We start from the raw sequence: 15,820 nt of genomic DNA, 5'->3' as shown, positions 1-15,820 counted from the left end.
GCCATAAGATTTCCATTTCTAACAAGTTCCCAAAGAATGCCGATTCTAGAATAGTGAGAACCACTACTCTAGTCAAAACTAAAAGACAAAATATCTTCCGTTGCTTCTAGCTTAATAATAGATCATTTTATACTTGAAAAAGAATCCATACTATTCTATCAAAACCAGATTGATCTGAACCATAAAGATAACAATGAAGCAGCTGTGGAAATAATTCAGAAGGTCCTTGTATTTTAAGACATCTGACATGTTACCACCAAACTGCTTTTCCATCAAAAGATTCCATCTAATATTCTTCAAGAACAGGGCATACCTTATTATAATTAATATAGGCTTTGGTATTAACTGTAAAAGTGATCAGAATTATAACTCTGAGCAGAACCATTCTGAATATACCTTTTCTAATCTAGTTCCTTTTCTAAGAAACCAAAAGAAGGGCTGGTGTGATGGAGAGCCTCAAGTGGTTGAGCGCCTGCCTAGCACTTGTGAGGCCTTGAGTTCAAACCCCAGTACAGCCCCCTCCCCACAAAGAACATTTCACTTCTACTTTAACTGTGTCACTGTAAGAAAGTCTTTGAGTGTTGCCTTATATTCTAAAGGGAGAGTAGTCTAAGGATATAAAAGAAGCTAGGGAAGAATCCAAATTCAAAAGCTTAAGGATCATTCCTCATAACAAAAAGAAAAAGAGAATAGCTTAAAAACTTGCTCAGTGCAAGAAAAGTTAAGATCTTGGAGTGTCTGTGCCATTTCTGAGGGGAACAATACATATATTTTATGTATTAGACCAATTTAAGTACAAGATTCATTTCATATTCCTCTTCTGGATTTCAATTCTTTTTTTTTTGGTTTGAACTCAGGGCCTTGTGCTTGCTAGGCTGGCACTCTTACCACTTGAGCCACATCACCAGCCTTTAATTCTTACCATTATTTTCTGGAAGAAAAGTAATAGCAACAATGGTTAACATTTGCCTGCAGGATGTGAGCATATATATCTCTTGTCTTAGCACTATACTACTTAGGGTAACAAAGATTCCAAAAACATTTGGTCTTGAAAGTATAAGGCTAAATCCAAATTTAACATGTTTCTAGCATAAAACATCGAGGGGGTATAAATCACTGAAAGGGTATGTTGTTCTTTTTAAACTTGTTCACAAGGAAGCCAAGGAGGATTAGTGCCAGTGGAGTTCCAACTTCCACCTTGAATAAAGTACGAAACACTCACATTATCCCAAGTAATTTTTCCAAGAATGTTATCGACCCTAATTACTTGTTCTCATGGCAAACGGAAACATGCTATGTTCTCTGTCCTTAGTGATCCTCCACACACTAGCAGGATGATGGATGGGTGGGCTGGCCACCTTCTCCCTGGGTGAATGTGCTCATGCAGTAGTTTTTTGTTTCTGTCATGGCTAAGTGCCTTATGTAAGCACTGGCATTTTTCTCAGCAGTCATGTTCTATAGTTCTGTTTCTAACTGAACACTAACTGGGTGGAAACGAAATCCTGGCCACCTATCTACTCTTTGTACAGTAGGCAATCTGGGTGCCATAAGTAAGCAATGGCTTTTTTTCTTGCCTACAAGAAATAATAGTGTATCACTAGGAAATAAAACTACCACATAGGACAGAATAGTCTGAAGATTTATGAGAAAAACTTTCAAAAATCCCACTAGAGTTACTTTTTTTTCTTTCAATTTTTAAAAAAGGATTGGGAATTGTCTTTCAAAACTGAATTATTTCCCTTCAACACCATAGCTTCCTTTCCTATTCTTTCATTTCCATTAAACCTGATCTTCAATTTCCTGTTCCTAGAGCGCCATTCTTTCAGTATTTTAATGTTTCCAGTTTTCTCTCAACCTGAAACTCCTAATCATTGCAAATGGACATCCAATGCTACCTTAATTGCTGACATCCTTTTGCTGTCTTGCAAATATTCCATCTTATCTGATCTTTCAGTTTCTGTTCTAAACCTTCACGTGTTATCTCAAAAGTCCTCAGTTTTGCTTTTATTCTTCCTTTTAGGTCAATGAAAAAATAAAGGCTTGATCAAATGATCTAGTGCAGTTTAAACTTTCTTCTCTCACACCACTAAATTCCTTCCCTCCTGGTTTCAGAAGTGGTCCCACTTCTCTCCAGTAAGGCTAATTCTCTACCCACACTATGTTCTATTTTCTTGATAGCCTCTGAGGCCTTCTCTATTTACAATATGTCTTCTCATGTTTTCAAGCCTTCCTCTGCATGTGTTTCTTCCTTTCATTTGTAGCTGGACACTTTCACATACTTAAGAAAAAAACATTTTCTTAACTCTACCTTTCATCTGAGCAGCTGTCTAAACCCCACCTTCCCTCCACTCCATGTCTTGTATTTACAATTAAACTTTGAGAAACTCAGTATTTGCCATCCTTACTCTCTTTTCACTGCAATTTTTTTTTTGTTTACACTAGTCTACTAAAACTAGTTTCTAATTTCAGTCATATCACTTAAAGATCAAAACCTGGGCCTATTTGACATGTCTGACTATCTTCTTTTTTTGTCTCAGCCTTCCTCTTATATCCTTCTGGCTGATCAGGACCTTCTCCTGCTCTACTTTCTTTTTCCCCCCACAGCAATGGGGTTTAACTCGGGGCCTTCACCATGAGCCACTCCACCAGCCCTTTTTCGGAAGGGTTTTCTCGAGATACGGTCTTGAGAACTATTTGCCCAGGCTGGCTTTGAACCATGATCCTCCTGAGTAGCTAGGATTATAGGTGTGAGCCACTGGTGCCCAGGTCTATTTTCTTCACTTGGCATTGATGCTTCCTACAGCCAATGACCTTCTTTTCTCTCTATGCCCCTCCCCATGTCCCAAGAGAATGGAAATCACATCCATTCCTGCTGCTTCATGATAGCCTTTATGGGTTAATAAAGGATATCCCTAGCCTCCAAATTTCCAGACATGCTGGATATCACCTGGACAGACCACAGGCATTTCAAAACTGGTATGTCCCAAACTATACTCAGAATAATCTGCTCACTCTTCTCTTCCTTCAATCCTTACTTTCATTAAAAGCCTTGGTATCATCCTACCGCCACTTAGATCTATCTGTGGATAATCTTAATTTCTTCTTTTCTCTCATTTTTCATAATCTTTTGGTTATCAAGCTTTGTTGACCAGATCTTTTCAAGACCTGTATCATTTTTTGAGTGGATTATTAAATTAAATCTTATTATCATTTTTTTTTAGAGACAGGGTTTCTCTATGTAGCCCAGGCTGGCCTTGAACTTGTGATTCTTCTGCCTCAGCCTCCTGAGTGCTGGGATTACATGCATGTACCATGGTGCCTGGCTCTGGCTTTTAAACTAAATTCTTAATTGTACTTTTTGCAACCCCTATGCATTCACACTATATTCAAATGCCACAAGAATTATATTTATAAAGTGAGAAATCTGTTACTAATCTTGATAAATTCTCACTGTTTACAAGACAAAGTTTATAATCTAACTAATCTTTCTAGTTTCATCTCCAAGCATTTCCTACAAGGTATCCTACCCTTCACAGCCATGCCTTTGACCATACAATCTTCTCTACTGAAATGCTCTCTTCTCCCCTGCTGCATTCAGCCTTGCAGATTTTCCTAACTTGCTTTTTCACAGTTTAAACCTACTTCTTTGGGAAGTCTTTTTCCCAGCCTTTCCCTACACTGTGTCTCAGAGCAGCTTACAACTTTCTCTAGTCAAGTACATACGCTTTGGTGTGGCAAATTCCTCACCTAATTCCCTTTTTCAAAGGCAAGAACTGAGTTTTATTCTTCTTCACAGCTATCCCAGCATCAAATAATTTCTAAAACACAAATGTACACTATTTAATAAATTAATGAAAACAAGAAGGAAAACTACTATATAGCCTATAAGGAATCCTCAAATTAAGCACTGTATTTCACTGGGCTAATAAAGAGGGGAAATTGAACTAACAGAAATAACATTTGCTGAGCACCTTCTAATATATACAAAGAACTATGCTAAATATCAACAAAATAAAATTTTCAAGATGGCAAGGGTGGAGTGAGATAGATGCACAGTAGAAGGAAGAATGGCCAAATAACTCGATTCACCAAAATAAATTCTATGCTAGTATTATTTATTAAAAGAAAAAGTCTTGGGGCTGTGGATGTAGCTCAATGGTAAACTGCCTGCTTAGTATGAGTGAAGGCCTAGGTTCAGTCCCTAACATTGCAAAATAAAAAGAAAAACAAAACATGACCAAAATCTTAAAGGAGTAGAAAGGGGGAAGGATTAATTCTGCTTCTACATAAAAGAAAAAAGCTTTCATGTTCCAAAAATGGATACGAAACATTTCATAAGCTAACATATAAAAAAAACAAAGCTAAGCTGCTTTATTTAAATTTACATTTTTCCTGTGTCCTTTTTTTTCTTTTCTTTGGTGGTGCTGGGGACTGAACCAAAGGCCTTGAACGTGCTAGCCAAGTGCTCTACCATTGAGCACAACATCCTTAGTCTATCGTCCAATTCGAAAAAAAATTACTTTTGGGTGGGTAATATGTGTTTAAAAAATCATAGATACAAGGAAGTGTCCATTAATTAATTAATTTGACAAATACTTGTTATGTTACTTTTACTGAAGAACAAAAAACCAATGTAAATGTTGGGAGTTGGTGGCTCACTCCTGTAATCATAGCAGCTTAGGAGTCTGCAATCAAGAGGATCAGGGTTCCAGGCTGGCCTGGGCAAATAGTTTTAATTAGACCTCATCTCCAGAACAGCCACAACAAAGTGGACTGGTGATGTGATTCTAATGGTTAAGTGCCTGCTTTGCAAGCATGAAGCCCTGAGTTCAAGCCCCAGACCCACAAATAAATAAACAAACAAAAAAAAGTGATGGTTTTGTTTGACAAAAACTTTGGCCTCTGTCCCTGGTTTGTGGGAGTTTCTAAACCCTTGGAATTTCCTGATAGGAGTGTCACTTAATCATGGTGGGCACTCTGACTACTCTTGGGTTTATGATGAGGATGATTCAGGATGTGGGCTGGTCATGCTGTAAAGACCAATCATGTGATTAAAGATTTTAAGCCAAGTGTTATTAGCCAAACCTTCAGAATGGGTGGGGACTAGAGTATGAATTCAATCATGTCTAAATAATGAAACTCCAATAAAAATTTTGGATACTAAGGATTGAGAGATTCCTGATTTGTGAACACATCAATGTACTGGGAGAGTGACATGCTTTGATTCTATAGGAAAGAAAACAGAGAAGTTCTAAGACTTGGCCCCATGTGTCTTCATTTGGCTGGTCCTGATTTATATCCTTTATAGTAAAACTGTTATTGTAACTATCATACTTCCTGAGTTCTGAGACTTGTTCTAGGGAATTATTATTAAACCTGAAGGGGCCATGGGACTCTTCTGAATTTGTAACCACTGACACAGTACAGGAAGCCTGGAAATCCTGCAAACCTGTAGCAGATGTCTGAAGTGAGGGACTAGTCTTATTGGGACCATGCCCTTGTGGAGTCTGTGATAACCTTGCATAGTTTCATCAGAACTGAAATGAAGATGGGAAGCTATAAGAAAAATGATATGGGACTGGAGGTGTGGTTCAAGCGGTAGAGCACCCGCTTTGCAAGTGTGAAAGCCCTAAGTTCAAACCCCAGTTCCACCTTTACTCTCTCACCCACAAAAAAAGAAAAAAGAAAAAAAAGAAAAATGACCAATTTCTACAATGCATGGAGAGAAGAGACTGAAGAGGGGCAAGAGCAGACTCCAGGAGATGGATAGGAGGCTACTGTAGTATTCTGCAGATTAGAAATGACGGTGGCTTAGACTCAGGTATTTGGGATAGAGATGGTGAGAAATGACTGAATTTATTCTGATTCTAAAGCCCACTATATTTGCAAGAGAATTGGATTTAAGGTTTCTGTTTCTTTTTTGTGGGTCTGGGGTTTTGAACTTAGGGCTTCACGCTCTTAAAGCAACCACACTTCCAGACCATTTTGCTGTGGGGAATTTGGAGATGGGGCCTGGCTTTGAACCAGAATCCTCCTGACGTTAGCCTCCCAGGATTTAAGGTTTTTTTAATGGCTGCATTCTACGGCTGAGTTATTATCTATGATTGATGAATGTGGTTTCTTACTGATGAATTCTCAGGCTATTTCCCTTTATTTTCTCTGTTATAAATAAGGCTACGGTAAAGATGTTTGCACCTAAATACTGTACTTTTGTACAAGACACTCTAGGAACATTATATTCCTTTGAACTTTGAATGAAGCACACAAATGAAACGCCCTAATTTTGTAAAGTCCTATTTTTGCTTCAAAATTCATATATTTCTTCATTTCTTATTTAAAATGACTACAGAATTCTAAGGAGTTAAAAGGGAAAGGACCCTTATGGTTCTCAATGTGGGAGGATTTAGACTCTCTCCACCTCTTGACACGCTGGGAAAATGAGGAGAGCTGTCCAAGGTACTCTAACTGATCAAGATTCAACCACCCAGAATAGCTTATCCCACCTAATACATTCACTTCACAGAAGAGGAAAAATTAAAACACACATCATACAGTGACAGGCCAGGAACTAGAGACCTCATCTATTCTCAATGCCAACAGTACAATGTCTGAGCACATCAATTTCTTCCAACCCTTGAGAACATAAGGTATGACCATCACATTTTTAGTTTGCTAATTTATTAGACAAAACATGTATCTCACCATTGTTTATGCAATGATTTATTACAGAAATTTATCTGAGCTCTCTTAGAAGAAGACAGCTGGGATTTTTGCAGTCATTTATCGGAAGGGAAAAATAAATTACTTGAAAAGAGGTTGTTTTAATAACAATAAGCTTTTTGACTAATTTCAATCATGATCTTACCATATTCTGCTCTCAGTTCTAAAGAAGGCACTACTAAAGCTGAAGAATAGGGTTTTTTCATTGCTTCTACTTATACTTAATCTATAGACATGGATGATGGAAAACCACTACATTTTAGTTCTTTCCCCATACACCTTAAGAAAATTTTCTATTTCCTTTGTTAGAATCAACATTACAGTTCCTGAAAATTGCACCATTACAGTCATCAGATGGGATGGAAAACAGTTATTAATGGCTTTTACAGATACTCTTCTAAGGACTTCTCACATATTAATCTTGCTTAATCCTCCACAACCAAGAAGGACTGTTATGAGGCACAGAAAGGTTAAGAAACTTGCTCAAGTTTACATAGCTAATAAGAGGCAGAGCCAGGATGTGAACACAACGCAGCCTTTCTCCAGAGCTGGTGCTGTACATCACTAAACACAGTGCAAGTTGGTCCCAGTTCACCTTTCCTGCTCCATGTTTTGCCTATCCTGCTCATGAGTTCAGAAAGCATTCTTCACAACCTACCCCCAACTTAGCCATGTAAGAGACCATTCCCATCACAGCTTATATACTCTAAACCTATACCTGCAGGATTGTATCTCAATATGCTATAGTCTCTATCCTTGATAAACTATAAATTCCCTGTAGACAGGAACTGTTTCCTATCTTTCTTTGACTCTCTAACACTCCAATGTATATACCCTGTGTGCTACCATGTCACAGAACTTACACTACCTTAAATATTACATCTGCCTTTAGGCTGCTTTCTTCTCCTTTCCTCTTTCTTCATTTTTGTTTTTTTAAAGAGACAGGGTCTCCTTATGTAGCTAATGCTGGCCTCAAACTTGCCATCTTTCTGCCTCAGCCTCCAGAGTGGATCAAACCCAGGGCTTTATTCATGCTAGGCAAGTGCTCTAACACTGGGCTACATCTGTAGCCAGCCTTTTTATTTTTCTGACTGGCAAACCCCTAATCATTTTTGAAGCTCAGTTCAGACAGAGAAAAAAGGAGGATTAATAGACTAATTAAGAAAATCACTTTTTCTTCTTTGACACTTCCACCATGCCTGGAAGAATTAATTATTTCCTCCTCTATGCTCTCACAGTGTTTTTTCTAACCCCACCCTAACAGTTTCTGAGCTTTGTTATAATTATTTCTGTAGATAATGAATTCTTGCCACAGACTATCCACTCTTCAATATAAGGAGAGTGTCCTATTAAGCTTTGCGTCTCAATGTCTATCTAGCATCATGCCTGGTCCCCACTGACCTTCAATTTGTGGGATGAATAAATGAATGTTGAAACAACATGAAGGTACAAATAAAGTTCTTCCAGGAGGAACAACTGACCTACCATAAAACAGCTAGCAGTATCAACTCCATCTAGGAAAGCAGAAGTAAAGACTATCAATGATACTTTTTTCGTAGAATACTACAAGTCTTCAAAGGAACTCACTTTAAGTAGAAAAAAAAAGAGGTGAAGGCAAATAAAAATGGAGCATCTGATGACTAATATGGATGAACCAATATCTAAGCTATGATAACCAAATCTTTAAAATGAATCTCAGTTTAATATAACTGTCAAATCATCTGTTCAAATGTTCCTGGGGATGAATACAACCGTGCTGTCTCTGCATGATAACGAGGGAAAACCAAGATAGTCATTTTCACTGCATTCTTACAGAATAGCTTCTTCAAAGATCTGTGATGATTTGAGGAGAGTATGAGCATTCAGTCTTATCAAAGACTTATCTTACAGGACACTGGTGGCTCACACCTATAATCCTAGCTACTTGGGAGGCTGGGATAGGGAAGACTGTGGTTCAGGGCCAGACTCAGTAAATACTTTATAATACCCTATCTCCAAAATAACCACAGCAAAATGGACAGGAGTGTGACTCAAGCAGTAGAGTACCAACTTTGCAAGCTTGAAGCCCTGAGTTCAAACCCCAGTCCCACCAAAACAAAACCAAACAAATAAACAAAAGACTTACCTCAGGAACTCTTTGCTCTGTTCCCACACATCTTGGGTCTCTTCTTCTGTCATGTGCTTGTCCAAGTTACGTACATTAGGTTTCTGGGAGTATAACTTCAGGCACTGCTTCACCCAGTGCCACTGGTACCCTGGCAGGAAGGGGTTTGGGATAAAAATAAATCCTATACAAAAGATGGGTAAAAAAAAAAAAGGGTGGGGGAAGGGAATTCTTCATCAGTTATTCAGGTAATTTGTTTTTGTTCACATTCTTGTACCCATTATTCTGTCATTTACTTTGTCTATCCCTTTATGCTTCAATTTAACGAAAAGCTAAGTTTTGATGAACATCAGATACCTAAACATATGCAAACATCTCTGGCTTTTTGGGTTATTCTCAAGAGAAACAAATATTCCACAATGTTAGCTGTCACTTGTGTTATCCCAAAGACTTTAAAAGTGAAAGTGCCAAAAGTCCACCCTCTTAATTTTCACCAGTTGTCACCATTTATGGTCACCTAAGATTTCTCTATCCTTATTTCATTTACTGTAGACACAGAAAGCTGAACTCTTATACTGAATTTAATTATAGATTTGAAAGTCTTCATCTAATGCACAGAGCATTGGTTATTAATGCGTATTGTCTTAACTTCAGTTCCATCTTTCTATATTTGGCATAACAGTGTGGGGCTGGGGCCTGCCAAGTATAACTCTTCTTTGCCAGCTGGCTCCCTGCTAATTTATGCTTATAGGGGACACCAACAGATGATCGGAGGGCAGAAGTTGATTCCAATGTAGTTTTTTCACATTAGAACCAGTCTCATTAGGCTTCTTCCTCAGAATTCTAAAGAAGAATTCCTGCCAGGTATAGAGGCTCATTATACCTGTAATTCCAGGACTCGGGACAGAGACAAGAGGATTGCGAGTTTGAGACCAGCCTAGGCTACATGGAGAGACCCTGTTTCAAAAAGAAAAAAAAAGTGAACAAAAAAACCCCCCAAACAACCCCTCCCTACAAAAAAAAAACCCCAGAACTGTAAGTTTTGATTGCAGGGGCCGTAGCTTACTGGCAGAGTACTTGGCCAGCAAGCATCTCTGGGGTCAGTCCTCAGCATTGCAAAAGTTGGGGAAAAAAGAATTCTAAGGCCCAGCTCCATGTGGCTTCTCTTCTAAGATTCTAAATTTAAGAATTCTACATTCTTCTGCTAAAAGGGTGATGGCTGCTTCCTGCAGTTACTACCTCCGTGATATCTCAATGTCTACTTGTTATCTTTTTAGTTTTCTATTTCTTTTGAGTGGGTGGGACTGATGTTTCAACTTAGGGCTTTGTGTTTGCAAAGCAGGTGCTCTACTTCTTGAGCCACACCTCCAGTAAGTTTTCCAATTCTTGAGTAACAGTTTTTAAGTACTATATGTCATATTGATTTCTGCTTCCTGGCTGATACCACAAAGAAGAATGATGGCATACACTTCTCATTATGGAGTGATGCAACTATAGCATGTGTGTTGGAAAGATCCTTATGACCTCAACAGTAATCTAACCTGTTATTACTTTACAAAGACCAGTAACAATATTTTAAGTGGAATCCTGTGCATTGTAGACATTCATTCATTCATCAAACATAAAACCAATACACACCATGCACCAGGCACTTTCTTAAGAATTAGAAATAAAGAAATGAAAAACTTTGGAGAAAGTGAAGTGCTTGTAGATAGGAGAGGTAAGAAGGCTATATAAGCAATCCCTTTTAGAAGCCCAGCTATGAGAGGAAAAAATGCTAAGGAGTAATAGTCATAGACCCATGAAGAATTAACATGGGAGTTTTATGGTTTTATTTCTTCTGTGGGTGTGGGGTTTGAATTTATGGCTTTGTGCTTGTAAAGCAAGTGCTCTACCACTTGAGCAAGACCTCCAGTCCTATGGTTTTATTGACTGGCAAGACAAGCATGCTTATAGATAGTGAAGAGCCAGTAATGAGGAACTGGTTGAAAATAAGAGAGGAAAAGAATATAGAGTATGTTCTTGAATGAGATAAAAGGTAAGATCAAGAGGTGAAGAGATGGGCTCTGAACTTAAGAGAATTCTTCTTCTTCTAAATTAGAGTAAGAGTGAGAACATTTGCTTTTAAATGTGGGGGCCACTGGGAGCTTAAGGAATTTGTGCCTGATAGATGCAATTTTTCCAATCAGATAAACAGCAAGGCCATCTTAGCAAAAAGAAAGTATGGCTTAGGAAGGGTTCTGAGAAACAAGGAGGAATCAATGAAATTATACAGAAGGCAGTCATTATCTATTAGTGTAGTGCCCCCTTGCAAAAAGATACTAAAATCAGTTGAACAGACAAAAACTTAAGGATTTCTGAGTTAAATACTGGGCATAGTTTGAACGTCTTCAATGCCTGGTTGGACTCCAGATCTAGTCTAGGTAACAGGCCAACAAACTGTTTTTGTCAAGGAGTAGACAGTAAGTATTTTAGGCTTTAAGGTCATTTGTTCTCAAGAGCACTAAACTTTTGCCACTGTAGCAGCAAAGTAGCCTTAGGCAGTAAGTACATAGGTGTGGCTATATTCCAATCATACTTACAAAAACAGGTGAGATGGTTTGGTCTCTGACTGTAGTTTGCCAAGTCCTGGTCTAGACATTTAACAAAGACAGCACATACAGGGAGAACTGCTTTGCAAAGTAGACAGTAAAGACAAGATTGAGGCCACCAGAAAAACAAGTTTAGTATTATTAAATTACTTCTTTTCCCTTCAGTATTTAATTTAAACATATAGTAATATTGGTAAGGTTTTCTATTTTTCTCTTTTTTTTTTGGTGTGGCACTGGGATTTGAACTCAGGTCTTACACTTGCTAGGCCACTCAGTCAGCCCCACCTCCCGCTTTTTTTTGTGGTGGGTATTTCTGAAATAGGGTCTTGCTTTTGTTGCCCAGACTGGTCTTGAACTGCAATCCTCCTCTGCCTCCTGAGTAGCTAGGATTACAGTTCTAAGCCACCAGTGCCTAGCAGTAACAACAAAGTTTATTAACAGCTATTAACAATAAATAAGTTCAGCCTTAAGTCATTAACAATGACTACTAGTAAACTTACCTACTAAAAATAACTGGATGCCTACCAAGTGTCAGACACTGTGCTAGCAATCTTATGCTATCTCATTAATCTTTCATAACTCTACAAGGAAGTTATTAATCCAGTTTTACAGATGAGAGAACCAAGGTTCAGAGAGGTAAAATGGCTTTGCTGACTCCCTCTCTTGGAGGTCTACAGCACACACTTGAGAGACAAGGTTGAGTTTGTGATCATGGAACAAACAAAAGCTTTAAACCCTCACAGGCAACAAACCCAAGATTTTTGCCTTATAAAAATTAGGCTCTAACCAAATGAGCCTTTCAACAATAATGGTCCACTATCTGAATTAGAAAGAGATTTTAAACCACAGGAGGTTTGGCAGAAAAGAATTTGTGCTGACATAGTAGAAATACATAGAAAATAACCTAAAGATTCCTCCACAGTAATAAATATTACTTAAAAATTCTGTCTAGAAAAAAAAAATCTAGACACTTAGAGATGTGCACTGAGAACAGGCTGTTAATTGCAATTGATTTACCTGTTTTTCCATTTAATATTATCAAAAGTATATACTCTGAACTAAGCATAATGATGAAAGTTAGTTACTTATTGGCACCAAGGAAATCTCACACAAGAAAGACTTTATTCACTAAAAAAAAGATAACGGTAGTGGTGGATTTCATTATTTAGACAGATTGTATTAATGCAGGAGAAAAGAGAAAATCATTGTAAAAGGGCAATAAACATGTTTAAAGGATTAATTATGGAAATTCATGTTAATGGTCATCTGCCTTAACCACTAATTCAGTTCTTTTTATGTCCTCTAAAACATTTCCAAACAGTAGAACCAAAGTAAGGGCTCCTACTTTTGCAGAAAAGTCCTGCAAATTGGAAGAGTGATAGGAAAGTCAGTATTTTTTTTGGGGGGGAGGATATGAAATACCCTTCCCCCACACAACCTATCATCTGCTATCATGATTATTAAAAAAAAAAATACAGAATATTAGGACATGTCCCAAAATATTCAGTTTAAAAGAATGCTTACGATCTAGTTCAAGCTTGAATAGTGACAGGAAATTTAATACCTCTTTAGGTAGCCCGTTTCACAAGCTATAACATTGTTTTCCTTTTATTGACTTAAAAATCTGCTTCCCTTTAATTTTCATGCATTAGGCTTGGGTTCTGACATCTACAGCAACCTCAAATCAGTTTTTAGATGTTCCCAAATGATGTGGCAGGAAATCCTAGAAAGTCTCAAAAAGTAGATAAAAAACCTCAAAAAGCAGGTAAACCAGTTTGAACCAATCAAAACCAAAATGGGGCTGATAACTTTGTAGTCTGAGTCATCTGCTAAGAGAAGAAGGCCTAGAACAACAGAAAATCATGGCCTTGAAAACAAGTGCTAGGGCTGAAAGTTAAAGAGCCACCTCCAAAGGAATAAGTGCATAAAACACTGCTCTACATTTACCCAAACTCACAGTCATGCTTTCATATATAAAAGCATCACTTAATTGTTTCCTTAATGACTTGATATAAAACCAAAGTACATGAAGCCTTTTACAGAAATTTTGTGGCTGTTACATTTTCCCATGTTATTAACAAACATTTTAGTAGCCATAACATACTAAGAGTAGTGGCACAAATAGTCTCGGCCCTTGGCATAAAGAAAACGATTTCTTTTTAAGAGTTCTCTCACTTTAAACTCATATTTGAAATTGCAAGCACAACATAAATTTTTTATCTTTTAGAAAGCAACAGCCAGGTGTTGGTGATGCACTTTAGCAATCCTAGCTATATGGGAGGCTGAGGTAGTACAACTGTTTGAACTCAAAGAGTGCCAGACCAGCCTGGGCAACACAGATCCAACAACAACAGAATGAAAGAGGATGGCAGATATAAATGATTTGGCCAATAAGGCACTTCTGCATCTTCTAAGTGGCTTATAATGTTCTACAATAGCCCCAAGACATTACTCACTCTTATTAAATAAGTATTACTTTTTTTTTTTCCAGCAGTATCGGGGGCTGAACTCAGGGTTTCCCAAATGCTGAGCCACTCCACCAGCCCTTTTTGCTCTGGTTATTTTTAAGATAGGGTCTTGCTTTATGCCCAGGTCAGCCCGGACTATAATCCTCCTACTTCTCCATGTTAGGGATGACAGTGCACTCAGCCACTGGTTGAGATGGGGTGTTAAGAACTTTTTGCTCGGACTGGCCTGGAACTGCAATACCCGAAGTCTCCAATCTCTGCTAGGATTATACCTTGCTTGGCTACCCCACTCATCTTAATTTCTCTATCTGTAAAGTAAGCTACCTGACATAACAAATTAAAAAAATCTAAACTATTTAGTCTATTACAACTTTTGATCCCACTAACCCCAATGCTTCTTTCAAATCTTCAGCCTTGATAGCAGTAAGTTTTAAGCTGTTTTGCCATTTGAGAATGTGAGTGAATTATTCTATTACTTAAACAAATTCTTCTGGCAAAGTACACGTTCAGAGTCCTGGCAGGGAGCCCAGTCAATGTCTTTATTTTTATTTGTTGTGACTTTCAGCCATGTAAGGCAGGCACTGTGATTCTTACTCTGTCCTATGGGAACACAAACAAATGAACACCTTTTGAGAGTAGAAAATTTATGTGTTTAGTTTTCTCCTTTGTTTATTTACTTGCTCACAGTTTCTCCTATGAAATTAGAGAAATGACTTAACTTCATTTCTTTGAGGTCAGGTGCACTCACCAGGATAGCCTTCGAGTCCATAGGCTCGCCACTTGCTGACTGGCTGAAGTCCTGCCCTGTGTGCATTGTGCTCACTGACTGAGGACACACTTAGCTGAGATCTAACCACCTGGCAGGAAAGAAACAGAAATCAGAGGGCTAAAGCTATTTTGTAGGTCAATCCTGCGAACTTCAAACCTCCAAAGGTATTTCTCACATGGTGTAAAACTAAGAGTATTATGCCTGGTATTCTAATCTTAGCTCCATCACTTACTTGATCTAGGACTTTTAGTTGAGTCACTTCACTTCCTAGGGCCTCAGTTTCTTCATTTAGATTCTAACAAACACTAGACAGTCATACAAAATTAATGTTAAGTGGAAATACAAAAATTTAAGTGGACTGGTTTTGATCTATAAGACTACCTTTTCCTATGAGACCACAACTTGATGACTTAACAGGACTCATGAAAGGTATCTGTTATACTGGAATATCTGAAATCACAATGCTATTTACTCTGGTTAGTGATAAAATACTGTTTCTGAGGCACTTGGTTATGGTTGGTGTTTAAATACAGCTATTGGGAATAGCAGGCTGGGAAGGGCGAGAGAATGGAGAGTGCTCTAACAAGAAAGAAAAAGATGTTTCAATAAAACATTGGGAACCTTATTTGCTAAAAGTATAATATTCATGCTTTTTTTTTTTTTAGGTGAAATGCTGATGTTATTTATAACTTTTGCTTTTGTGAACTACTTAGAAGTATTAGGGGTTGATGAAGTTTTCATTGCACAATAAGAGCATCTTATGGATGGCTTATTACATTGGTTAAGAAATCCAATATGCAGACGTTAAGGTAAGGACATTAACTTTGAGTCTTTGCGTAGGTAAATGTTTTCTCACCAACTGTATCTTTAGTTGTTTTAAAACTTTTGTGCAATGAACATACAAAACAGATAAAACAAAAAAGAAAAGGACATTAAGGATAAAAATAATAATCTTAGGGTGTGGTTTGCCACAGAATACATCAAATGTCCTTTTTCAAAGAAAAATGATCTTTCATCTTCTCAACATCTCCAAGTGTGAAGATTTCCTGACAAAACACTAACAAGTGACTGGTACATGATTAGTCTTTATAATAAAATTGCTATCTGGAACCTTAAGTTTTTCAGGTACCTAAGGGCTGATAAAACATTTTGAAAAACATTTTGTCAT

General features: G+C 37.7%; 1 protein-coding gene across 2 annotated transcripts in view; it reads right to left on the bottom strand.

Annotated features, from left to right (window-relative positions):
- Positions 1 to 15,820, bottom strand: part of Alkbh1 (alkB homolog 1, histone H2A dioxygenase) — a 28,077-nt gene that overhangs the window by 10,819 nt on the left and 1,438 nt on the right. The window contains exons 2-3 of one of the 2 annotated variants that reach the window (XM_074067453.1): positions 14,632 to 14,740; positions 8,846 to 8,975 (exon numbers count right to left, since the gene is read on the bottom strand). In XM_074067453.1, coding sequence (XP_073923554.1) covers positions 8,846 to 8,975; positions 14,632 to 14,740 — 239 coding nt within the window. Of the gene's footprint in view, positions 1 to 8,845; positions 9,009 to 14,631; positions 14,741 to 15,820 lie in introns of both variants that reach the window. The other variant, XM_020162206.2, reaches the window with a different exon arrangement.

Source organism: Castor canadensis, chromosome 3 (assembly GCF_047511655.1).
Source record: "Castor canadensis chromosome 3, mCasCan1.hap1v2, whole genome shotgun sequence".
In the NCBI taxonomy this organism is placed as follows: domain Eukaryota; kingdom Metazoa; phylum Chordata; class Mammalia; order Rodentia; family Castoridae; genus Castor; species Castor canadensis.
This window is presented reverse-complemented; position numbering and strand designations above follow the sequence as displayed.